Here is a 20956-nt window from a genome sequence, read left to right as displayed (position 1 = left end):
CTCCATCACAGGAACCCCAGTGCCTGATGGGACGTCAGGTGACCTCCAGCCCAGCTGCCAACCGTGCAGGGCCCTCTCTGTGTGTCACCCGCACCGTCGGCACCTCTGCTGCACTCCTTGCATCCCTTCCACCAGGGAGCTCCCCACCCACAGGGCCCGGAGGCCCCTGCCAGCCTGCAGCTGAAACCTGTCTAAGGGACACCAATCCTGGCTCTCCCTGGGGTCACACTCCTCCTGGCTCTCTGCTCTGGGCGAAGGCCACCTCCTCTCTCTAGACTTCCTTCCTGATCTCCCTCTCCTATTCCTATCAGATTAACTGCCCACCCCGTAAGGGCCCTGGCTGGGCGCCTGCACCCAGGGAGGCTCTTCTTGGGCTCTAACGTAAGTCTCCCATGCCTGCCACTGTCCAGGCTACCAGTCAAGACAAGAGCTGTTCCCGGAGCACCCCCGGGAAGCCACTGGCCCTGAGCATCCTGGGGTCTCCCCCTGTCTCCTGGCCTCCTCTGCTGGGGGGAAGGAGGAGTCTCAGGCCATACTCTCTGCTCCCCAACTGCCCGAGGCTCCCTGAGGCCCTCCTCCTGCATCCCCACTCTGCAGAAAGATGCTGCTAGGACCCCGAGGGGCAAGGCCTGACTTCCTCAGGCCCAGGTTCCAGAAGCTGGAGGCTGGGAGACCCCAGGACTCCATGGACCCCTGACCAGGCATTTCACCTCCAGAAGACCAGGGTGGTAGACCGTGTAGCCCTCCAGCTCAGGGCTCATGACCACACAGCCGGCCTGCTTTCCACAATGGATGCAGAGTTCCCAGACACCCACGTCACAGCCTTGGCTAGCCTGATGGGTGGTGGCCTCTTTCCTGGGCAGCCTAGTTTTCTGATGTGGCCGGAGCACAGAAGAGAGGATGGGCACCAGTGACGGGCCACTGCCTGCAGCAGGCTCTGCCCAGCCTGCCCCACGTGGCCCCAAGGACAGGAGGGGCTGCTGGGGCTCGGGTCCCACAGCCGCCAGGGTCAGCCTGCCTTCCTGACACATCCTGGGGAGGGGTGTACAGGGTGGGACTCCTGTCTCTGTCCCCTTTCCCACAACCTCCATCCCCAGGTGCCTGGGGCACCGCCAGGTACCCCACACCTCTCCCGCCTCCCGCCTGGAGGAAGGAATAAAGAAGGTAGGATTCCACAGCCAGGGCTGTGGGGAGGGGTCTGGGGCTGCCCAAGGATGGCGCCCCACTGCCCCTCCAACCCCCAGTAGGCTCCCCAACTGCCCCTACAGGGCTAGCTCCCCATCACCCCTCATGCACGTTTCTCTGCTAGGCCCAGCCTGTGCCTGAGTCCCCACTAGGATGGGGTGTGGCCCTGCAGAGACACCGCTCATGGCAGCAGGAATTACTGGACGTGGATGGCCTCTCCTGGGGCGAGAGGGGAGGGGATGTGAGGGTGGGTGTGAACCCTGGTGCTCTGCCAGAGTAGAGAGGTGGGGGCTGGCTGAGTGGGCTCAGAGCTGGACCCAGTAGAGGCCAGTGACCCCAGGCTGCCGCAGCTCATCTGTGACCCCAGGACGGTGACCCTGCGTGCCACCTGCCACAGTCTTGCCTTCCTCCACACTAAGGTGGGAGGAGAGCCGGAAGGAAAGCCCAAGGACCCACACAGGGAAGGTCCTCACTGGGGCCCCCTTCGAAGGGGCAAGCAGCCCCGGTCACCAGCCTCACATCTGGCGCTCTGGGGCCAGACACCCACAACCCAGGTCCAGCCTGCAGCTCCCCGCTGCTCGCATCATCCGTCCGTCCCCAGCTTCCTCCCATGCCACTCACTCACCACACCCGCGGGGATCTCCTGGCAGGTACACAGCTGGCACCCAACAATCAGGCAAGCCGAGACTCACAGGTGTGAAGGGTCACTACCCTGGCCCAGCCCCTGCACTGCATGCCAAGGGCAGGTCAGAGTGGGGCTGTGGGCACCCCCACCCCCTGGTGACGAGGGCCATGAAGGCCATCCTGAAGGGACAGCAGGTGCACAGCCTGGGGCAGGAGACAGCACCGAGGCCCAGGAGGCAGGTGGGGGGCCCAGGTGGGGTCGCGGGGAGTGGGGCCCGGGCGGGTCAGTACCAGCACAACGGCAGCGGCAGGTCCCACGAAGGCATAGAGCAGTCCCCCCTCCAGGGAGAGCCAGCAGCTGGGGAGGAGACAGGCCATCAGCACCGCCCGTGTGCAGAGGGGCGTGCAGAGAGGTGCTGCCGGCCTCTCAGGAGTAGGGGTGAGCTGGGAAGTGGCAGAAGAAAACTGGCACTTATTAAGCGCCTTCGGCGTGCAGGGCAGGTCACACCCACTCTTTAGCCTTAGAATCCTCAGGAGACCCCAGGCAGCCACTGTCACCCTCATTTTACAGATGGGGACAGTACCAGAGCGGGGGACCCACCTGCTTAGAGCCACACAGCAGGGGCACCAGGCTGGCAGGGCCAAGGCCACCTGACTGTCCCTCCTTCCCCAGGCCTGGGCCCTTCCTGGCTTTTCTCTCGGGGTCTCTGGCCCACCCTCCTTCCTGACGCGATGCTTGAATGCTGGGGCTCAGGCCCCGTGGCCTCAGCACCTGGTCCTATGCTCACACATCTGTCCTGCCCCCTCCCCACCCCCCTCCCAGTAAGCAGCCCCACATTCTCCAGATCTCTGGACACCACCTGTGGTGCCCATGGAAACCTGAAACCCAATAAGGACCGTTCCCTCTACCCTGAGCAGCCTACCTCATATCATCTGTCAAACAAACTCCTCTTCATCCTTCAGAACCCCACTTCAATGTCCCCATCCCCTCCTGATCCACCCCTGACTTCGGCAGGCCAGGTATTTGCTTCTCTCATCTCTGGGGACAGTGTTTGGATTTCCCTCTCAGCACTCACCCCCTGGGCCCTCAGCTATGTCTACTCCCTACTGCCACCCAGACAGGGCAGTGCTCCAAGGGGGTGCCACATCCTGTCCCCAGGGGCTCCACAGGGAGCCAGGCCTGCTCCGCCCCTCCCACTCAGCCAGCATCAGTCACTTCCTCCTGCCTCGCCCTCCCCACTGCTCCCCTCCCTGCAGCCAGGCCCTCCCTCCAAGCCTCGGTTCCCCTTCCCCATCCCAGTTCTTCTGCCCATCCTGAGCCCCAGACCCTCTCTCCCTACCTGGGGAACCAGACTGCCTCTAGGATGACCCCAAGCTTCCTGGCTTGCCATTTAAGGCCCCAAGGACCTGGTCCAGCTGACCCTTCAGGGTCTCAGTGACATCATCTGTGAAATAAGCCTCCGACCCCTGCCCTCCCTGCCACAGGCCTGCTGTGGGGGTGTGCCCACTGTGCCCAGAGCTCGTGTCTCAAACAGCCCTCCCTCTCACCAGCACCGTACAGAGGGGGGCTCCCCACCGAACAGATGGGGAAACTGAGGCTCAGAGTGACTAATGGACCAACTGACAGAGGGGGAGGCCCTGATGGCCCGGTTTCTTTCAATACTGCTGCCCACTGCTCACTGCCAGGGAGAAGCTGGCTGGCCAACAGGGAGGGGATGCCCAAGGGGCTCAGCCTCCAGCCCCTGGGGCCCCACCCTCCCTGAGCCTCTGTGAGATGGTCAGGGTCACACGGGGGGAGGGCATGGCCAGCCCTCACCCTCCAGGGTGGTGGAAGTCTCTGGGGGGCCATGTGGCCATCCACCACACCCCCAATGCCCCGACTCACTAGTTCATGGTGCTGTACCCTTTGGCCTTGGTGAATCCCACGGAAATGGCCACAACCAGTGCAGGGAGCCCTGGAGAAGGAGCAGAGAGAGGGTGTTGGCCCCACCCAAGTCCCCAGCCAGCCTCCACCTCCTCCTAGCCCTGCCTTGAAGGGCGGGGGCCAGGCAGGCGCTTCTGAAGCCCCCAACAGAGGATGGGGCTGAGCAAGAGATGGGGCAGGAGGTGAACAAGGCAAGGGCCTGCGGAGCTGGGCGCAGGGTGGTCCAATGAGCAGAGAACACATAGGGTGCCCGGCACATCTGACTCGCAGAGAAATCAGGAATCATCTTTTTGTAAATGTACGTCCCAAATAGTGCACCGGACATACTTGTGCTAGAAACGTTTTCATTATCTAGACATGAAAGGGAACTGGGTGTCCTGCGCTTTATCTGGTGACTCCATGGAAGAACGAGGGCCCAGAGGGGGAAGCCCACCCAAGCAGCAACTGAGGCCCCAGGGGTCCACAGGGGATGGGGAGAGGAGGGGCTGCCAGGGCAGAACAAGCAGTAGGGGAGGAAGGATATCTGTCCAGGAGGGTCGGGAAGGCCGTGGCTCACCCCAGCCCAGGCAGAGGAAGCGCTTGCGGATGAGGCGGTTCCGGAGGTGGCCCGTCACGGCCATGTAGGACTGCCAGGCCTCGGTGAGCACCCAGCAGAAGGAGGACAGGAAGAAGAAGTGCAGGAAGGCGGCCACCAGCGTGCACACCACCTGTGTAGGGCCGAGGGCGGGGCAGGCTGGGGAGGTGCTCCCCGGCCCCGCACCTGCCCCCACTGAGTGCCTGTCTGCAGCTGGCAGCCCAGCACCCAGCACCCTCACTGGGACCCGACCAGGTCCCTAGGCAGAAGGCAATCCAGAGATCACCTGGTCCTTGCCCCGAGATGAATTGTTGACCATCTAAGCCCCCTTGGGACAAACAGATCCTCCCTCCCCATCTTTCTCAGCACCATTCATAGCCACACCAAATGCTAAGCCAGGGGCCTTCTCAAAAGTCCAGGTACCCGCCCATGCGTTCAGGAGGTAGTAAGCCCAAGGCCCAGGGAGGGCATGTCACACCCCATGGACACACAGCAAGTCGCAGGCAACCTCACCCACACAGCGGCCCTGAGCTTCTGCCACAGCACACGGCAGGCCCTGGGGCCAGGCCTTCTCTGTCTCACTGCGGGCCCTCTTGCTTTATTTTCTCTCCTACATTGTCAGCGTGGCCCCTTGAGGAAGCAGAGGCCCCCAGCCAAAGGCTGCGCCTGCCACATTTAGTGGGATGGGGCTGGAGACCACAGGGTAGGAACCAGGGATAGGGGGTCTGGGGTGGGCAGGCAGGGGCCCTCCATGAGCTGCCAGCTTCAAGGCTAGCGAGGGTGGGGGTGAGAGGGTGGACTGTGGGAGCCTCTGTCACCACAGTGCCACTTGTCTTGAGTGCCACTCCCCACCCCTGAGGCAGCTTGAGCTGAGGCCGAGTCCACTGCCCACAGCGGGATGGGCAGGGCTGCAGCAGGCTCATCCTGAAGGGCAAGTCCAGCAGAGACACTGGAACACAAGCTGCCCTTCTTGGCTGGCTGACCAGCCCCTGACAGGCTCCTGCAGCCACAGCAGAGGGCGGGGAACTCCCTGTAGCTGGGGCAGCCTCCTCCTGCCCCCACACCTGCCTGCCTGAGTTTCCCAGGGATCCCACGGTCCAGGCCCCTCCTGGGGTCCATCCTCACCACCCAAGGATGTTGGGAGGTGCATGGCAGGACGCAAGGCTGCCTACCTTGTTGCGGGTCTGGGTCTGCCCGATGAGGATGAGGGCATTGGAGGAGATGATGGACAGGCAGAAGTTGATGAGGATGACAGAACGCTCTGAGCGAATGTACCTGTGGAGAGTGCAGGGGCCCAAGGTCAGCACCCAACAGAACCCCATCTGCACAGGGGCTGTGGTCCTGTGGCACCAAGACCAGAGCCCCACCCCACTTCCTGCAGGCATTGTCACCAACAGCACCACCACCATCACCATCATCACCGCCACCATCACCACCATTACACCATCATCATCACACAATCATCACCACCATCACCAACACAACCATCACCACCATCACAATCAGTACCACCATCACCACCACCACACCATCACCATCATCACCATCGTCACACAATCACTACCATCACCACCACCACTACATCACCATCATCACCATCACCATTATCACACAATCATTACCACCATCACCATTACCATCACCACCATCACCACCATCACAATCACTACCATCACCACCACCACCATCACCATCATCATACAATCATTACCACTATCACCATTACCAACACAGCCATCACCACCATCAGCACCACTATCACCACCATCACAATCACTACCACCATCACCATCACGTCATCACCACCATCACCACCATCATCACACAATCATTACCACTATCACCATTACCAACACAGCCATCACCATCAGCACCACTATCACCACCATCACAATCACTACCACCATCACCATCATCACCACCACCACCATCACCATCACCATAATCACTAGCACCAGCACCAACACCATCACAACCACTACCACTACCACCACCACCATCACGCCATCACCATCACCACCATCATCATACAATCATTACCACTATCACCATTACCAACACAACCATCACCACCATCACCACCATCACAATCACTACCATCACCACCACCACCACCACCATCACCACCATCATCATACAATTATTACCACTATCACCATTACCAACACAGCCATCACCACCATCAGCACCACTATCACCACCATCACAATCACTACCACCATCACCATCACGCCATCACCACCACCATCACCACCATCATCACACAATCATTACCACTATCACCATTACCAACACAGCCATCACCACCATCAGCACCACTATCACCACCATCACAATCACTACCACCATCACCATCACCATCATCACCACCACCACCATCACCACTACCATCACCATAATCACTAGCACCAGCACCAACACCATCACAACCACTACCACTACCACCACCACCACCATCACGCCATCACCATCACCACCATCATCATACAATCATTACCACTATCACCATTACCAACACAACCATCACCACCATCACCACCATCACAATCACTACCATCACCACCACCACCACCATCACCACCATCATCAATCATTACCATCACCATTACCAACACAGCCATCACCACCATCAGCACCACTATCACCACCATCACAATCACTACCACCATCACCGTCACCACCATCACCACCACCATAATCACCAGCACCAACACCATCACAACCACCACCACCATCACAATCACTAACACCACCACGCCATCATCACCATCACCATCTACCACTACCACCATCACCATCACTACCATCACCACCAGCATCACTACTATCATCATCACCACCACCACCACAATCACCAGCACCACCAACACAACCACCACCACCACCACCATCACTACCATCACCATGACCATTACCATCATCACTACCACCATCACCACAATCACCAGCACCAACACCACCACAACCACCACCATCACCATCACAATCACTAACACCACCATGCCATCACCAGCATCACCATCTACCACTACCACCATCACCATCACTACCATCACCACCACCATCACTACCATCACCATCACCACCACCACCACAATCACCAGCACCAGCACCAACACCAACACAACCACCACTACCATCACCATCACTACCATCACCACCAGCATCACTACCATCACCATCACCACCACCACAATCACCAGCACCACCAACACCAACACAACCACCACTACCATCACCATCACTACCATCACCACGACCATTACCATCATCACTACCATCACAATCACCAGCACCAGCACCAACACCATCACAACCACCACTACCACCATCACCATCACTATCACCATCACCATAATCACCAGCACCAGCACCAGCACCACCATCACCACCACCATCACTACCATCACCACCACAATCACCACCACCACCACCATCACCACAATCGCCAGCAGCAGCACCACCCCCACCATCACCATTACCACCATCATCACCACAAACACCACCACCAGGACCACCATCACCATCATCACCAGCAGCCCTTGAGGACTGAAGTCCACCCAGCTGGAGAGCAGAGGGCACAGGGCTGAGCCTCAGGGGCTCTGACATGACCCTGATGTGCTGCATGACCTTGGGCAGGTCACGTTCTCTCTCTGGGTCCCCACTTCCTCATGGGGACCACAGAACAGTCCCTGCCGGCAGCTCATAGGGCACAGGGATGGCCAGGAGAGCTCACCAAGGGAGATGCTTTGAAAACTGTCGGCAGAAAACTTCCTCAGAACTCAGGACATCAGAGCTGAGTTCAGAGCCCCTGAACCCCATTCCCCAGATGTTTTGTGGAATCCAGGCCCTAGGGGAAGGCAGGTCCCGGGAAGAGGAAACACCATGGTCCCCCTAGAGCCCAGTGGATGCTGTCCCCTCAGGCAGGACAGTGGAGAGCCCCTGCCACTACCCACAACCCAGTCACTGTCTCCGGGAAAGCTCAGCCACCCTCCCCCACCAGCCACATTGACCTCCCGATGCCCGACCTTGGGCAGCAGCCAGGCAGTCAGTTCCGATTATCGGCTGACATCGCACTGCCTGCAGAGCCGGAGCCACGTTTCCTCTGGACACGCTGGGAGTCCCCACTCGGCCCCATGGGCAGTGAGTGACCTTGAGCCCTTGCTCCCTGCTCCACACTTCTACTCAATGGGACAGGAGCAGATAGCGGGGAGTGCCTGGAGGCGTGTCCACACACTCAACAGGCATGTTACTGCTCAAACACCAGCTCTCCTCCACATCTCTCCACACCTGCCTGGGTGGCCCCAAAAACCCACTGGCCACAATCAGAATGGACAGCAGGCTGAGAGCCCTGTGGCCTTGGGGAAAGGGGGTTTGGGGTGGAGAGTGAGCAGGGGCTTTGGGCCCTAAGGCCTGACTGGGGGTCTGGGGAAGGCTGTGGCCTGGCCTGCAGGCCTGAGGGTAGACAGGGAAGTCAGGAAGTGCAGGCAGAGGGGGCACGCACAACTGGGGAGGGAACTCAGGCTGGCACTGCCAGGGAACACGTTCAGGGGAGGAACCAGGCCCCACCCCCTGTGTTTGTGCGGCATGGACACAGTATGAGTGTGTGGGGCGGCCTCAGGAACCTGTGGAGGCCTCGGAGGGGCCACAGCAGGGCTGGGTCCCTGGCAAAGGCGGAGGTGACTGGGAAGGTGAGGACAAAGGGAGGGAGGGGCACCCATGACCCCGCCCGTGACCTTCGGGGAAGAGGCGTGGGATGCAGGAGCCACAGCCACCCATGCCCAGCACCTGGGCGGCACCCACCTCCACACGGACACGTAGATGATGACCAGCATGAGCAGGGTGAGAGAGGACACGCCACAGCCCACGATGAGCGTCACCGACGGCAGAGTCGCCTTCTCCATGTTCTGTGGGGACCGGGAAGAGACCGCAGGGAGTGAGGCACCCCACACGCCCACTCGGCAGACCCGAAGACTGAGACCCGAGAGCCCGCAGCCCCGGGTCACACCTCCAGCATTCGGCCCAGCCCCTCCTCCACCTCCCCGCCTGCCCCCTGCAGACGAGGGGTTTCCTCTACCAGCCCAGGCCCTCCAGAACTCCCTTTCGGGGCTGTGCTCTGTGAGGATGGGCCCTTTGCCTGTGCCCCACAGTCATACGCCAAGCCCGATGCCAGATAAGTCTTTGCCGCCATCATGTCTCAGAACCCCGTCAATTCCAGGCAGGCGCCAGCCCCACACTGCAGACGGGGCCAGGGAGGTGCCAGGTCCAGGCCCACCCACACGCACAGTCCTCTCGGGCCCAGGCTTCGAGAAATCCGGGGGGAGCAGCCGCTTTGACGCCGGCCCACCCCCATCCGAGATGCCACCCAGCCAGGCCCTGACACCCCACACCCACGTGTCCCTCCACTGCCCGGACACATCCCGAACAGCTTCCTTGCACCAAAGCCCTCCCCCTCCCACCCCTCGCTCTCTGTTCGGCAGGTGACTCTGTGTCACCTCCACAGCCCCTCAGTCCCCTGCAGCTTCTAGGCCTAGCCGCCAGCCCTGGCCCCAGGCATCCCCACCTCTAGCCCTGCCCCCTGTGAGCTCCTCTCCCGCCACAGTGGCATGGGGGAGGTTATCAGCGCACTGGAGGGCACCTCTGCCCTGCTCAGAGGCAGGAGAGTGTGGGAGCTGGGGTGTCATCCGGGTGCCGGGGTGACCCGAATAAAGTGGGCCCTTCCTCCTCACCACCTGCGGGGTACTTAGTTTAGGTGACTGCCCCTTCCTAGGGAGGGCCCCCACTCCTCCCTGACTCTCCTGCCCTGGGCGTTGTCCAAATGTCCCCCCCGGCTCTGCAAAGGCTGCTGGGCTGGCCCTGGCCCTGCCCCTGGCCAGCCTCCCTTTCCTGACAAGAATGCCCCGAGCCCCCCAGGCCCCCTGGTTCCCCTCAGGGCTCTTCCCCAGCGGTGCCCCCAGAAGACCCTTCCCCTCTTCACATGACTGTGCCTCTGGCCACTGCACTCAGCTCATTCCCTCCTTAAAAGGGCCTTGGCCGGCCACAGACCCTGCCATTCCCGACCCCATGGCCCTGCACAGCCCCAGCATGCCAGGCCTGAAGACAGACAGGGAAGTCAGGTGGCTGAAGGGCGTGCAAAGCTGGGGAGGGGACTCAGGCTGACATCGCTTCTACATGGATGAGTTCACCCCGAGCAACTTCCCAACCCATCACCTGAGTCATAAGCCAGGCTGAACCGCCATGCCTGACTTGTCCTCGGGGTGGTGCAGGCCACACGCCTGACATGCACAGACACACGCACCTGGGACCCACACACAGACACACACCTGGGGCCCGCACACACGCACGCACCTGGGGCCCGCACACAGGCATGCACCTGGGACCCACACACACACACACACACCTGGGACCCGCACACATGCACCTGGGGCCCACACAGATGCACGCACCTGGGACCCGCACACGCACGCACCTGGGGCCCGCACACATGTGTGCGCGCACACACACATCTGGGGCCCGCACAGACACACGCACCTGGGGCCCGCACACACGCACGCCTGGGGCCCACACACACGCAACTGGGGCCCACACAGACGCACGCACCTGGGGCCTGCACACGCACGCACCTGGGGCCCGCACACACGCACGTGCACACACACACACACACCTGGGGCCCGCACAGACACACGCACCTGGGGCCCGCACACACGCATGCACCTGGGGCCCACACACACGCAACTGGGGCCCGCACAGATGCACGCACCTGGGGCCCGCACACACGCACACACACACCTGGGGCCTGCACAGACGCATGCACCTGGGACCTGCACACGCATGCACCTGGGGCCCGCACACACACACATGCACCTGGGGCCCACACAGATGCACGCACCTGGGACCCGCACATGCACGCACCTGGGGCCCGCACACACGCACGCACACACACATACACACACACACACACATCTGGGGCCCGCACAGACACATGCACCTGGGGCCCACACACACAAGCACCTGGGGCCTGCACAGACGCACGAACCTGGGACCCGCACAGACACACGCACCTGGGGCCCGCATACATGCATGCACATACACACACACACACACCTGGGGCCCGCACAGACGCACGAACCTGGGACCCGCACAGACACACGCACCTGGGGCCCGCACACATGCACGCACACACACACACACACACACCTGGGGCCCGCACAGACGCACGCACCTGGGGCCCGCAAACACGCACACACACACCTGGGGCCCGCACACACACACGCACCTGGGGCCCACACACACAAGCACCTGGGGCCTGCACACTCGCATGCACACACACACCTGGGGCCCGCACACACGCACGCACCTGGGGCCCACACACACGCACACCTGGGGCCCACACACACGACTGACACCCCCCACACCTGGCACTCGCCTCCAGGGCCAAGCTGTGCTGCCCAAGTGTACCAGGTGCCACGGCTCCAGCTGTGCCTCCCCAGAACAAGAGTCGCCTTCTCTTTGTGTGCAGAAGCACTGCCAACCCACCAGGCTTTCAAAAGCCACTGCCTCCACACAGGCCCCTCAAACTACCCCAGGTAGCGCTGCTCACCTCGGTTGTCCAAACTACGCTCTGGGAGGGCAAGATGGGAACAGTGATGCCGTGCCCGGCAGGAAACCCTGCTCAGCACCACTCCCGCATGCCACAGCCTGGAGCTCAGGCCTCAAACCGGTGGTCCTCTGGAATTGAAGTCACATCACCCGGTACTTCTCCCATCAAAACTCACCTGCCAGCTCTCCCACCGGCCCCCCGATCCCTCCCAGCCTGGCTCATCAGTCACCGGTAACTTTACCAGCGCAGAGCTGAGGTCCAGGGCTAGGAAACCAGCTGGACAGGGACAGGTGGGAGACAGGGTGACCCCAGTAAATGTTTCCAAGACACTGGGCTGGCCTGAGGCCGGCCGGCCACAAAGGTCACAGGCGGCCGAGTAAGTGTCTCGCGCCTGCTCTGAGGCTGGCTCAGGCCCAGGCCTCTGTGGCCATCTGCTTCCGCCTGCCCTCGTTAGGCCTGGCAGCTGCAAGCCCGCCAGCTCTCCCACTGGTCCACCTGATCCCTCTCCTCCCCGCCTGGCTCATCAGTCACTCCCGACGGCCGTTGCTCAGCAGGTTCCAGGCGATGAAGAAGGGATGGGCGGTGGCCTGGGCAGGCCTCACTAGGAGGGGTAGACCAAGACCGGCCTCAACTCACGCCGAGGGGAGGCAGAGCCAGGCTGGGCCCCCGCCAGAGACTGGCCCAAGCCAGGCACAGCGCGGCCCAGGCCCTTGCACATGCCAGGCCCCCTGCCCTGCACGCCTTCCCTGACCTTCAGGCGCCGGGCTCTCCTCCCAGCACGGAAGTCACCAATTCTCAGAGGCCCTCCCTGCATACTAGGTCTGAACCAGCCGGCCCCCTCCCACCAATGGCTTCTCCTGGCTGGTGACCGAGTCTCTGCCAGTTTCCACCACATGAACTCCCACTCCCAATCTTCTCCTGAACCCTATATCCACCCTTTGCCCCCTAAGGACTCATTTCTCCCCACAGTACCACCTTCGTCCTGCCACTGCCCCAACACCGTCTATGGCTCCCAAATGCCCACAAAACTAATTTCTGTCTCTAGTCATAGACTAAGCCCTGAACCCCCATCATACTCTGACCCCTGACCCAGATTATACCCCGAGCCCCAATTCCCATCACACCCTGTCCCCTGAATCCAGCCACACACTAAACCCTGACCCAAGTATATTCTGAGCCTTGATCCCAGTCAGGCTGTGAGTCTTGATCTTGGGCACACACTGGGCCCTGATTCTGGTCACGTGCTGAACCCTGACCATGATCACACCCTGAACCTGACCCTGGTCATACACTGAGCCCTGAACCTGGTTGCAAATGAACTGTGACCCTGGTCACAACCTTCCAATACAGTCTGAGGCACATCACAGAAGTCATGCCAACAACAACTGTCCTTTTCAGACTGTTTACTACACGCCAGACTATGTCAAGTGCCATAAATATATCACCTAGTTCAGTCCCCACCACTCTGAGACAGGTGGCATCATCCGCCTCACAGGTGTGACTCAGAGCGGTTACTCAACCTTCCGGCCGTCGTAGGCCTGCTGCAGCCGCAGAGCCGGCATCTGCGCAGCCCGCATCTGCACCGACACCCTGGCTCCAGGCCAGCTCTATAGGAGGACTCGTGGGTGTCACCTCCCCTCGCTCTACCACCCTGCCCGGATCTCATCCCACCCTGGCTCCCGGGGTGCCCACGTACCCGCCTCTACCACCATCTCAGGCCCCTGTCCTGGTCAGCAGCCCCTGTAGGCCACTCTGAACCCCCGAAGCCACAGCCTCTGCCCACTCAGACCAGAGTCCCCACACCCAACGTGTCCATCCAACCCCAGCCAGGCTAAGCTGGGCAGCACCCCTCTCTCTCCCTGCCCAGCCAGGCTCACTTCTGGCCGCCTCCCCAACTGCCAGCTGGGCTCACGCTCCTCACTCCTGCTGGGACCCCTGGGTGCCCAGGCCTGACTGCTCTCCTCTTACCTCCCAGCCTCCCACCAGTCCATTCTGTAGCCAGCTCCTCACGCCCCTGGAGTAAGCTCGGGCTCCCCCCAGCCCCCCAGGCCTTGCGGGCCACCAGTCTCTCTGCCTCTCCTGCCTGCTGAGCCCACGCCTGTGCCCACTTCCCCGCAGCTTCATGCCTTCCTCACCCTGCAATGGCTGCTACTCACCCCACAATGCTCGGCTGGTAAACTCCTGCACATCCCTCAGGACCCCACTTCAAGTCTCAGCCCCGTGCACTTCTCCCCACACCACACTCAGGAGGGGAGAAGGCTGTGGCCATGCACCCAGAGCCCACCCGCAGCCTTCCTCCTTTCCACCTGGGCGGCTGCAGACCCCTGTGTGCACACATCTGCCTCCCGCATCAGCCCTGGCACCCCAGCCCACAGCCCTCAGAGGGATCGGCACGGTGGACAAAGGAACCTGCCAGGGGCAGGCTGCACCCAGAGAGCAGTCTCTCTTTCACTCTTGGCCTCTCCCTGCCCAGCATCAAGGGGGCCAGCCCTTGCTGAGGAGGGAGAGGTGGTGTGGAAAGGACAGGAAAGCCCCAAGGGGCTCTGGTGCCAGGGAGCACCTGCTAGAGGCTGTAACCACCCTGGCTTCTTCCTGGCACTCTGACTGTCAGCTCACACCCCTGCTGGTGCCCAGACCCCAAACTGAGCCACACATGGTCTGCCCTTGTGGCAGAGCCAACCACCCTCCCATCTCACAGATGAGGACACTGAGGCTCCCAGGGTCCAGGCAGCCCGCCCTCGGTCCCGTGGCTCTGCAGACACTGCCAGCCCCTGTGCCCCGGCCTCAAATGTCCTGTCTGGGATGGGGGACAGGGCACCCAACATGCCTGCTGGCATCCTGCCCTGTGAACACCAGCGTGCGTGGGCTGGGCTAACACTAGAAGCGCCCCCCGACAGCAGCCGCGAACCCCCTGCCAAAGAAGGCCCAGGACTGTGTATCTGGCTGCCTCCACCCCCGCCCCCCGCTGCTGTCCCACAGAGCAGCCGCTTCCTCCCCCTCGTGCACTGGGGCACATAGTGGGTCTCCTCCTGGAAAGGCCCCTCGGCATCAAGGCCCCTGCTGCTGGAATTTCAGGGGCACCCCCTTCGGCCCATGTACCTGCCCCTCTCTGAACAAGTTCCCTAAGCCAGGCCCACTCTGGAGGTCAGCCTGGTGACTGGCTGGTATGCCACCGCCTGGGGACTGCCCCGTTCCTGGGACTCTCTCCGAGTCATCTGTTTCCCTCCTCACAGCCAGTCCTGGGTAGTCCAGGTCCCCTCCCTTTTACAGGTGAGGAAACTGAGGCTCAGAGGGACTTAAGGCAGAGCCAGTCCAGGGTCACAGTTCGTCAGAGACAAGCCTGTGTTTCCAGACTCTAACACTGACCTGCTGCAGGCCTGACACCGGGCTGGGAGAAGGGGCAGATGGGGCACACACCATAGCAGGTTCTCTCCTGCCCAGGTCCTCCTCGAACACCCACAGGAAGAGCAGCACCCGGAGACTGGAGGCTGGGCCCTGCCTTGCCTGGTCCAGCTTCGAAGGGGCCCAGAAAGGCTGCCCAGTGAAAGCCATAATGTCTATGTCCTCCTACACAGAAGGCCACCTCTTCCAGGGAGCCTCCGAGATGGCCCTTCAGACTGCTGCCTGCCAGGCTCTGTCTGCAGAACCAGCAGCATCAACAGTCTCACCTGAGGGGACAGCCCAAGCAGGGGTGCACTATGGTCAGGGACACAGACCCCTGTCCAGCCCAGACTCACCCAAGACCTTGAGCAAGGCCCTCTCTCTGGGCCTCAGTCTCCCTGACTGTCAACAGAGGATTTTACTGGCAATGGCCTGGAGGGTCCCATCCGGCTCTGGCACTGTGGGAGACCCCAGCTGCCAACATCACCTGCCCCCCACTTTTCCAGAGAACACAGCCAGGAGGCTGGAGTGTCCGAGAGGCTGGGCGCTACCTTCTACATCGAACCCGGGGTTCCCCAAGGGCCAGCAATGCCACCTCCAACACCCAGGAAGGACAGGTCCCCTCCAAGTGCATCCTCCACCCCTGCTGCCCCCCAGGGCTTCCACACGAGGTTTGGGCGGAGGTTACTTGGTGAGCACACGCCCAAGGCCCTTTCCTGCTCTGTGGGCTGTCCTGGGCCTCGGCCTGGGCCCCAGTAGAGGGCTGTGGCCCACCTCAGGCCAGGGGGTGCAGCTTGGCCGGCCCAAAGCAAGAGAGCCCACCCGCCCCAGGGAGCTGCGCCCAGCACCCAGGGCCCCTGCCAGCGGCTGGCCCCAGATGCCGTCTCCATAGAAACCGGCAGCCCCCACAGGAATCACAGGAACAAAAAGGAAGCCCCGAGGTGCTGAGGCCTGGGGGGCGGTGGATCTGGGCCAGGGCCCCTGCCTGGGGCCACCGCCACCTCCACGGACCAGGCTGTACTTGGGGTGGGTCGAAGGGCTCTGCCAAGGCGGCAGCTCCTCCTCCTCCCTCTCCCTGGCAGGCGGAGAGGACCAAGGGAAAGGGTAGCCCCTCCACAGGCGACGCCTCCCAGCCCCCGGCTCAGGACCCAGCCTCTCCCCAGGCCCAGGCTCCCTCGGAGATCCCGGGCCTCCAAGGCCGGGGGAGATGGGACCCACCCATCAGCCACTTTCCGGGGGTCCCGACTCCTCCCAGGCCCGTCTCCAACTCCACACTGCCACCCGCTCGGCGCCCACCCACCCTCTCCAGAGGCGCATGGACCCCGCCGGCCGGGTCAGGCCACGGCGGCTGCGGGGCACAGCGACCCCTCCGGGACAGGACGGGTGCGGGCCCTCCCCACCCGCAGGCCCGCCGGCAGCCCCCGCCCGCGCCCCTGCCCGGCGCCCCTCCCGCCGGCCCGGCCGGGGTCTCACCGCGTCGGCGCTGAGCTGGGCTAAGATGGCGAAGGTGGAGAGCCGGTCACAGAGGCAGCGCGTCCGGAGGGCGTCGAGGGGCACCGTGCGGCAGCCGCGCCACGACCAGGGCCCGAGCTGCGGGGGGGCGGAGGAGGAGGGTCTGGGGGCGGGCGGGACACGGGAGGGAGACAGGCGGAGCGTCAGCGGCGGCGGGGACGCGGGCGCCCCGGCCCCCGAGCGGCGGCTCCGCGCCCCGGCCCCGGCCCGCCGCCCCGCACCTGCGCCCGCAGCCGCGCGCCCGTCCGCCCGCCGCCGCCAGGCCCCGCGGCCCGGGCGCCCATGCCGCGCTCTGCGCCCGCCGCCGCCGCCGCCGAGAGCCGCGGAGCGCAGCCCGAGGGAGCGCCGGGCGGGGGAGCCGAGCGAGCGGGGGCGGGGCGGGGGGCGAGAGCTGGCCCGGGGCCCGGCAGTCGCCCGCCCCGCGCCCCCGCCGCCCCCAGCTCCTCCGGGGCCCGCGCCCCCGGCCCGCGCGGGAAGGAGGGGGAGGCCCGGAGGGGCGCGTGGGCGCACGTGGAGCGGGGAGGGTGCGAGCCGGGTGTGGCCTGGGGGCGCGGGGCGGGTTCGGAGTGCGGCGAGGGTCCGCTCCGGAGCTCTCCGGCCCCGCGGCCCAGGGCGCCGGCTGGAGCTGACGACCTTGGGACCGCTCCATCCCCCACATCCACCTCCCCCGGGCCTCATCACCCCTGGTGCCTGCGGCTCATCTCCTGGGACAGACACAGCCTTCCCCGCGGGGAGGCTTGCCGCTGGAAACTTCCCTCTGCGGTCTGACCCAGCCGCCCGCTGTCTACGGGCCGCGACTGCCCCGCTTTTCATCTGAGCACGCATTTAAGCACAGGACTTGTTACTTGGTGCACCAGGGACTGACCTGCTCTGCAAACCCCTCCTCCTCCTCTCCACCCCCAACCTCCTCCTCCTGTTCTTCCTCCTCCACCTCCTCCTCTTCCTCCTCCGCCTCCTCTTCCTCCTCCTCCTGCTTTGGAGCCGAATTCCCCCACCCTTCAAGGCAGCCCTCCTGTCCGGAAGCCACCGTGTCCCTCCTTCACAGACCTGGCCCTGGAGCCGGGCCTGCCTTCGTGCCTGCTGGGGCTTGGCTTGCAGAAACTGCCCAGGAGGCCCTCTCTGAGGCTGAGTCCCCAGCCCCACCCAGGGTCCTGGGCCTGCCTGGTGGAGGAGGGACTCCAGGCCTCCTGAAAAGATGAGCCCCAAGAGTTTGTGGGTGCAGCTCTGCAGCTGCAGGAGCCCCAGCTGCTGGTCTCCTTCCGAACCCACGGCTGAAAAGGCCTCATTCCTCCCTAAGTAGCTGGGACCCGGCCCCTGCCCCCGGACTTCAGGAGAAAAGCCCAAGTCGAGGGTCTTCCTATGGTCTGCCCTAGAGCCTCCATGCTGCAGTTTTACCCCATTCCCCACCCAGGAACGAGTGCGACAAGGTGCCTTGCAGAGTCTTCAGCTCACCTCTTCCATCCTGTCCCCACTGTACCAACGGGGGCTGAGGCTAGGAGTCAGAAGGGACCTGCCCCGGTGCCCTGTGGCTAGCGCTCTCTCCAGCCTGCTATCCCCAGAGGAGCCTGGAGAGCCGCCCACACACGCAGCCCTGACCCCACACGAAAAGCCTGGGTGAGCCGCCTCTGATCAGACACCTGACTTTGTGCCTCGGCTGTGTCCTATCCTAGCTATGTAACCTTGGGAAGTTACCTATACCACCTCTTGCTTCAGTCTCCTCATCTTTAAAATGGGGGTGGGGGTGTCCAGAGGGAAGCACCCAGTCCACTCTGGACAGCGCTGAGCAGCACAGGGCCGGGCTCAGAGCAAGCATGGGTCACCAGTGCCCATGTCTGATAGCCCAGAGCAGTCTCTATTGAATTGGGGATGTTGCTCAATCTCCCTCAGCAGCAGCACTTCCTGAGATTCGGGCCCAGGGGAGAAGGGACATGCTGTGAGCTGCTGGCCGGGGAGACCCCTGAGAATGCCCTTAGCATCTGCTTTTATCTCTTGCATCTTCTCCGCCTCCTAGGGGAAGGACCTGCTCCTGTTTTACAGAGAAGGAAAACTGTGGCGGAGATCACAGACAAGGCAGAGCTGAGAGGAGGCCCGGGAGCCGGCCTCAGGCTCTGCAGGGCTGGCTCTGGGCTGTGTGACCCTAGGAAGCCCCCTCCCCTCTCAAGTGCAGTGTGAGGCCAGGTTCCTGTGTCACGGGCCAGGGTTTAGAAGCATGAGGCTCACCCATCTCCAGCACCCTCCGTAAAAGGAAGCCACAGAGGCACGTGGGAGCCTGGAAGGGCCCTGCAGCACCGTCAGGCTCGGAGGATGCCTCTGTCTGTGCCAGGGGCCTCAGCCCATGTGACCTTTGCAGGCTCCAAAGGGCAGCCATCCTCCACACTTACCCAGCCACTGCGATGGCGGCCAGGAACCCAGGCTGTTCTGCGTCCCCAACACAGGATGGCCGAAAAGTCATAGACCTGGGGCAGAGAGACCCTTCCACCCTCTCCCTGAGCAGAGTGCAGATCCTGATAACCACAGAATAGAATCCTGGACCCAGGCAGGCTTTGGGGCTATGGACAGAACAGGAAAGGGAGCGTGGGGTCCCTGGAAAGTCCTGGTGCTCCAAACGACACCCCAGATCCTACATCCTGGCCAGAGGGTTTTCCAAGGTCTCATTCAGGTGCACGAGGAACATCCCACTCACCACCTGCGTCCATCCCCCACACCCTCCAGGGCAGAAGCCACTGTCCCCATGCTGGAGAGGAACAGGTGGAGCAGGGACCTGAGACCCACCCCGGGCACAGAGCCACTAAGCCCTGGCTGGTGGCCATGCAGCAAGGGAGGCTCAGGTAACTCCCAGGAAACCTGCATTGGCTGAGTTTATTTCCTGGCTTGGGATGGGTCTCAGGTTGTCTCTGATGGTCCCTTGCAGACCTGCAGTTCAAGTCAAGGTTCAGCTGTAGGCCCCGGGTGGGAGACACATAAAAACTGGAATCCAGGCCCACTGCTGTCTTGCTATGTGACGTTGGATAATCGCTGCCTCCCTGAGCCTCCATCTCCCACCGAGAGGGCCCATCCCCATGCCTGGGGATGGGTGTGCGGTTGTGGTCTATGCCTGCCAGCCTTTGACCAGACACCAAGATGGCCAGCACAGTACAGGCCAGAGGGCACCCCAGGAAGAGTCCTGTAGACCGCTTTTCTCTGTGCAGCTGATACTGGGTTCCAGTCACAGCTCTGCTTCTCATGGGCCAGGCACAGCACAACCCAGGCCAGGCACAGCACAACCTCAGCCCTCTGCTCAACTGCCTGAGGGTTGCTGGGAGCACTTCGAGGGTGCAGGGAGCTGGGCTGGCTGGGGCCAGCAGCCTGGCTGGTTCCCAGCCGCACTGGCCAGTCTGCAGGGTGCCAGGCCGACAGCTGTCCACCACTGCCTGGGAGAAGGCCAGCCTGGGAGCCAGCACCCGGCCTCCAGGGCTCCTGCTGTGGGTGCTGAGTCGTTTATCGGCCTCTGGGGCAGGGAGAGAGACGGGCTGCTGCCTACTCTGCTGAGGGTCAGGCCATGGAAGGCCCAAGGAGGCACCTGCCCCTGGTCCAGAGAGCTAGCTGGTCAGGCTGGCAGCTCTGGAAGCAGAAAGCTCCCGGCCATTCTGTAAGGGCCTGGATCCTGGGGTGGGGTTCACTGGGACCCTGCAGGCCTGCAGTGCAGGTGCCCCCCTCAGCCTCTCTACCTCCTCCGTCCTCCTGGCTCCACAGGCCTTGGCAGCATGTGTCAGGGGAACAGCCTCCCAACACACAGCCCAGGGACAGGGACCCTTCTCCTCACCCTTCCCTGCACCTCCACGATAATGGCTTCTACTCTGTGCTAAGGGCTTTCTGGCAGTTTATCATTTGATTTCTGCAGGAACCCTTAGGTCAGCTTTGTAAATAAAGAAACCAAGGCTCAGGGAAGCAGCGATTGTCCAAGTTCACACAGCAAGACAGCAGTGGGCCTGGAATCCAGTTTTTATGTGTCTGGCTGCCTGCCCCCTCCCACCCAGGGCCTACAACATCTGAACCTTGACTGAAATGCAGGTCTGCAAGGGACCGTCAGGGGCAACCTGAGACCCATCCCGAGCCAGGAAATAAACTCAGCCAATGCAGGTTTCCTGGGAGTTACCCGAGCCTCCCTTGCTACACT

At 62.6% G+C, this 20956-nt stretch overlaps 1 protein-coding gene across 14 annotated transcripts in view; it reads right to left on the bottom strand.

Annotated features, from left to right (window-relative positions):
• Positions 1 to 20956, bottom strand: part of ADGRB1 (adhesion G protein-coupled receptor B1) — a 97121-nt gene that overhangs the window by 18505 nt on the left and 57660 nt on the right. For 13 of the 14 annotated variants that reach the window (XM_055117043.3, XM_055117036.2, XM_055117037.2 and 10 more), the window contains exons 18-23: positions 16762 to 16903; positions 9111 to 9214; positions 5480 to 5582; positions 4290 to 4440; positions 3695 to 3764; positions 2101 to 2167 (exon numbers count right to left, since the gene is read on the bottom strand). In XM_055117043.3, coding sequence (XP_054973018.2) covers positions 2101 to 2167; positions 3695 to 3764; positions 4290 to 4440; positions 5480 to 5582; positions 9111 to 9214; positions 16762 to 16903 — 637 coding nt within the window. Of the gene's footprint in view, positions 1 to 2100; positions 2168 to 3694; positions 3765 to 4289; positions 4441 to 5479; positions 5583 to 9110; positions 9215 to 16761; positions 16904 to 17021; positions 17133 to 20956 lie in introns of those variants that run through there. The other variant, XM_057303100.2, reaches the window with a different exon arrangement.

Source organism: Pan paniscus, chromosome 7 (assembly GCF_029289425.2).
Source record: "Pan paniscus chromosome 7, NHGRI_mPanPan1-v2.0_pri, whole genome shotgun sequence".
NCBI lineage: Eukaryota > Metazoa > Chordata > Mammalia > Primates > Hominidae > Pan > Pan paniscus.
The sequence above is the reverse complement of the archived record's forward strand: the minus strand, read 5'-3'. Positions and strand labels throughout refer to the sequence as shown.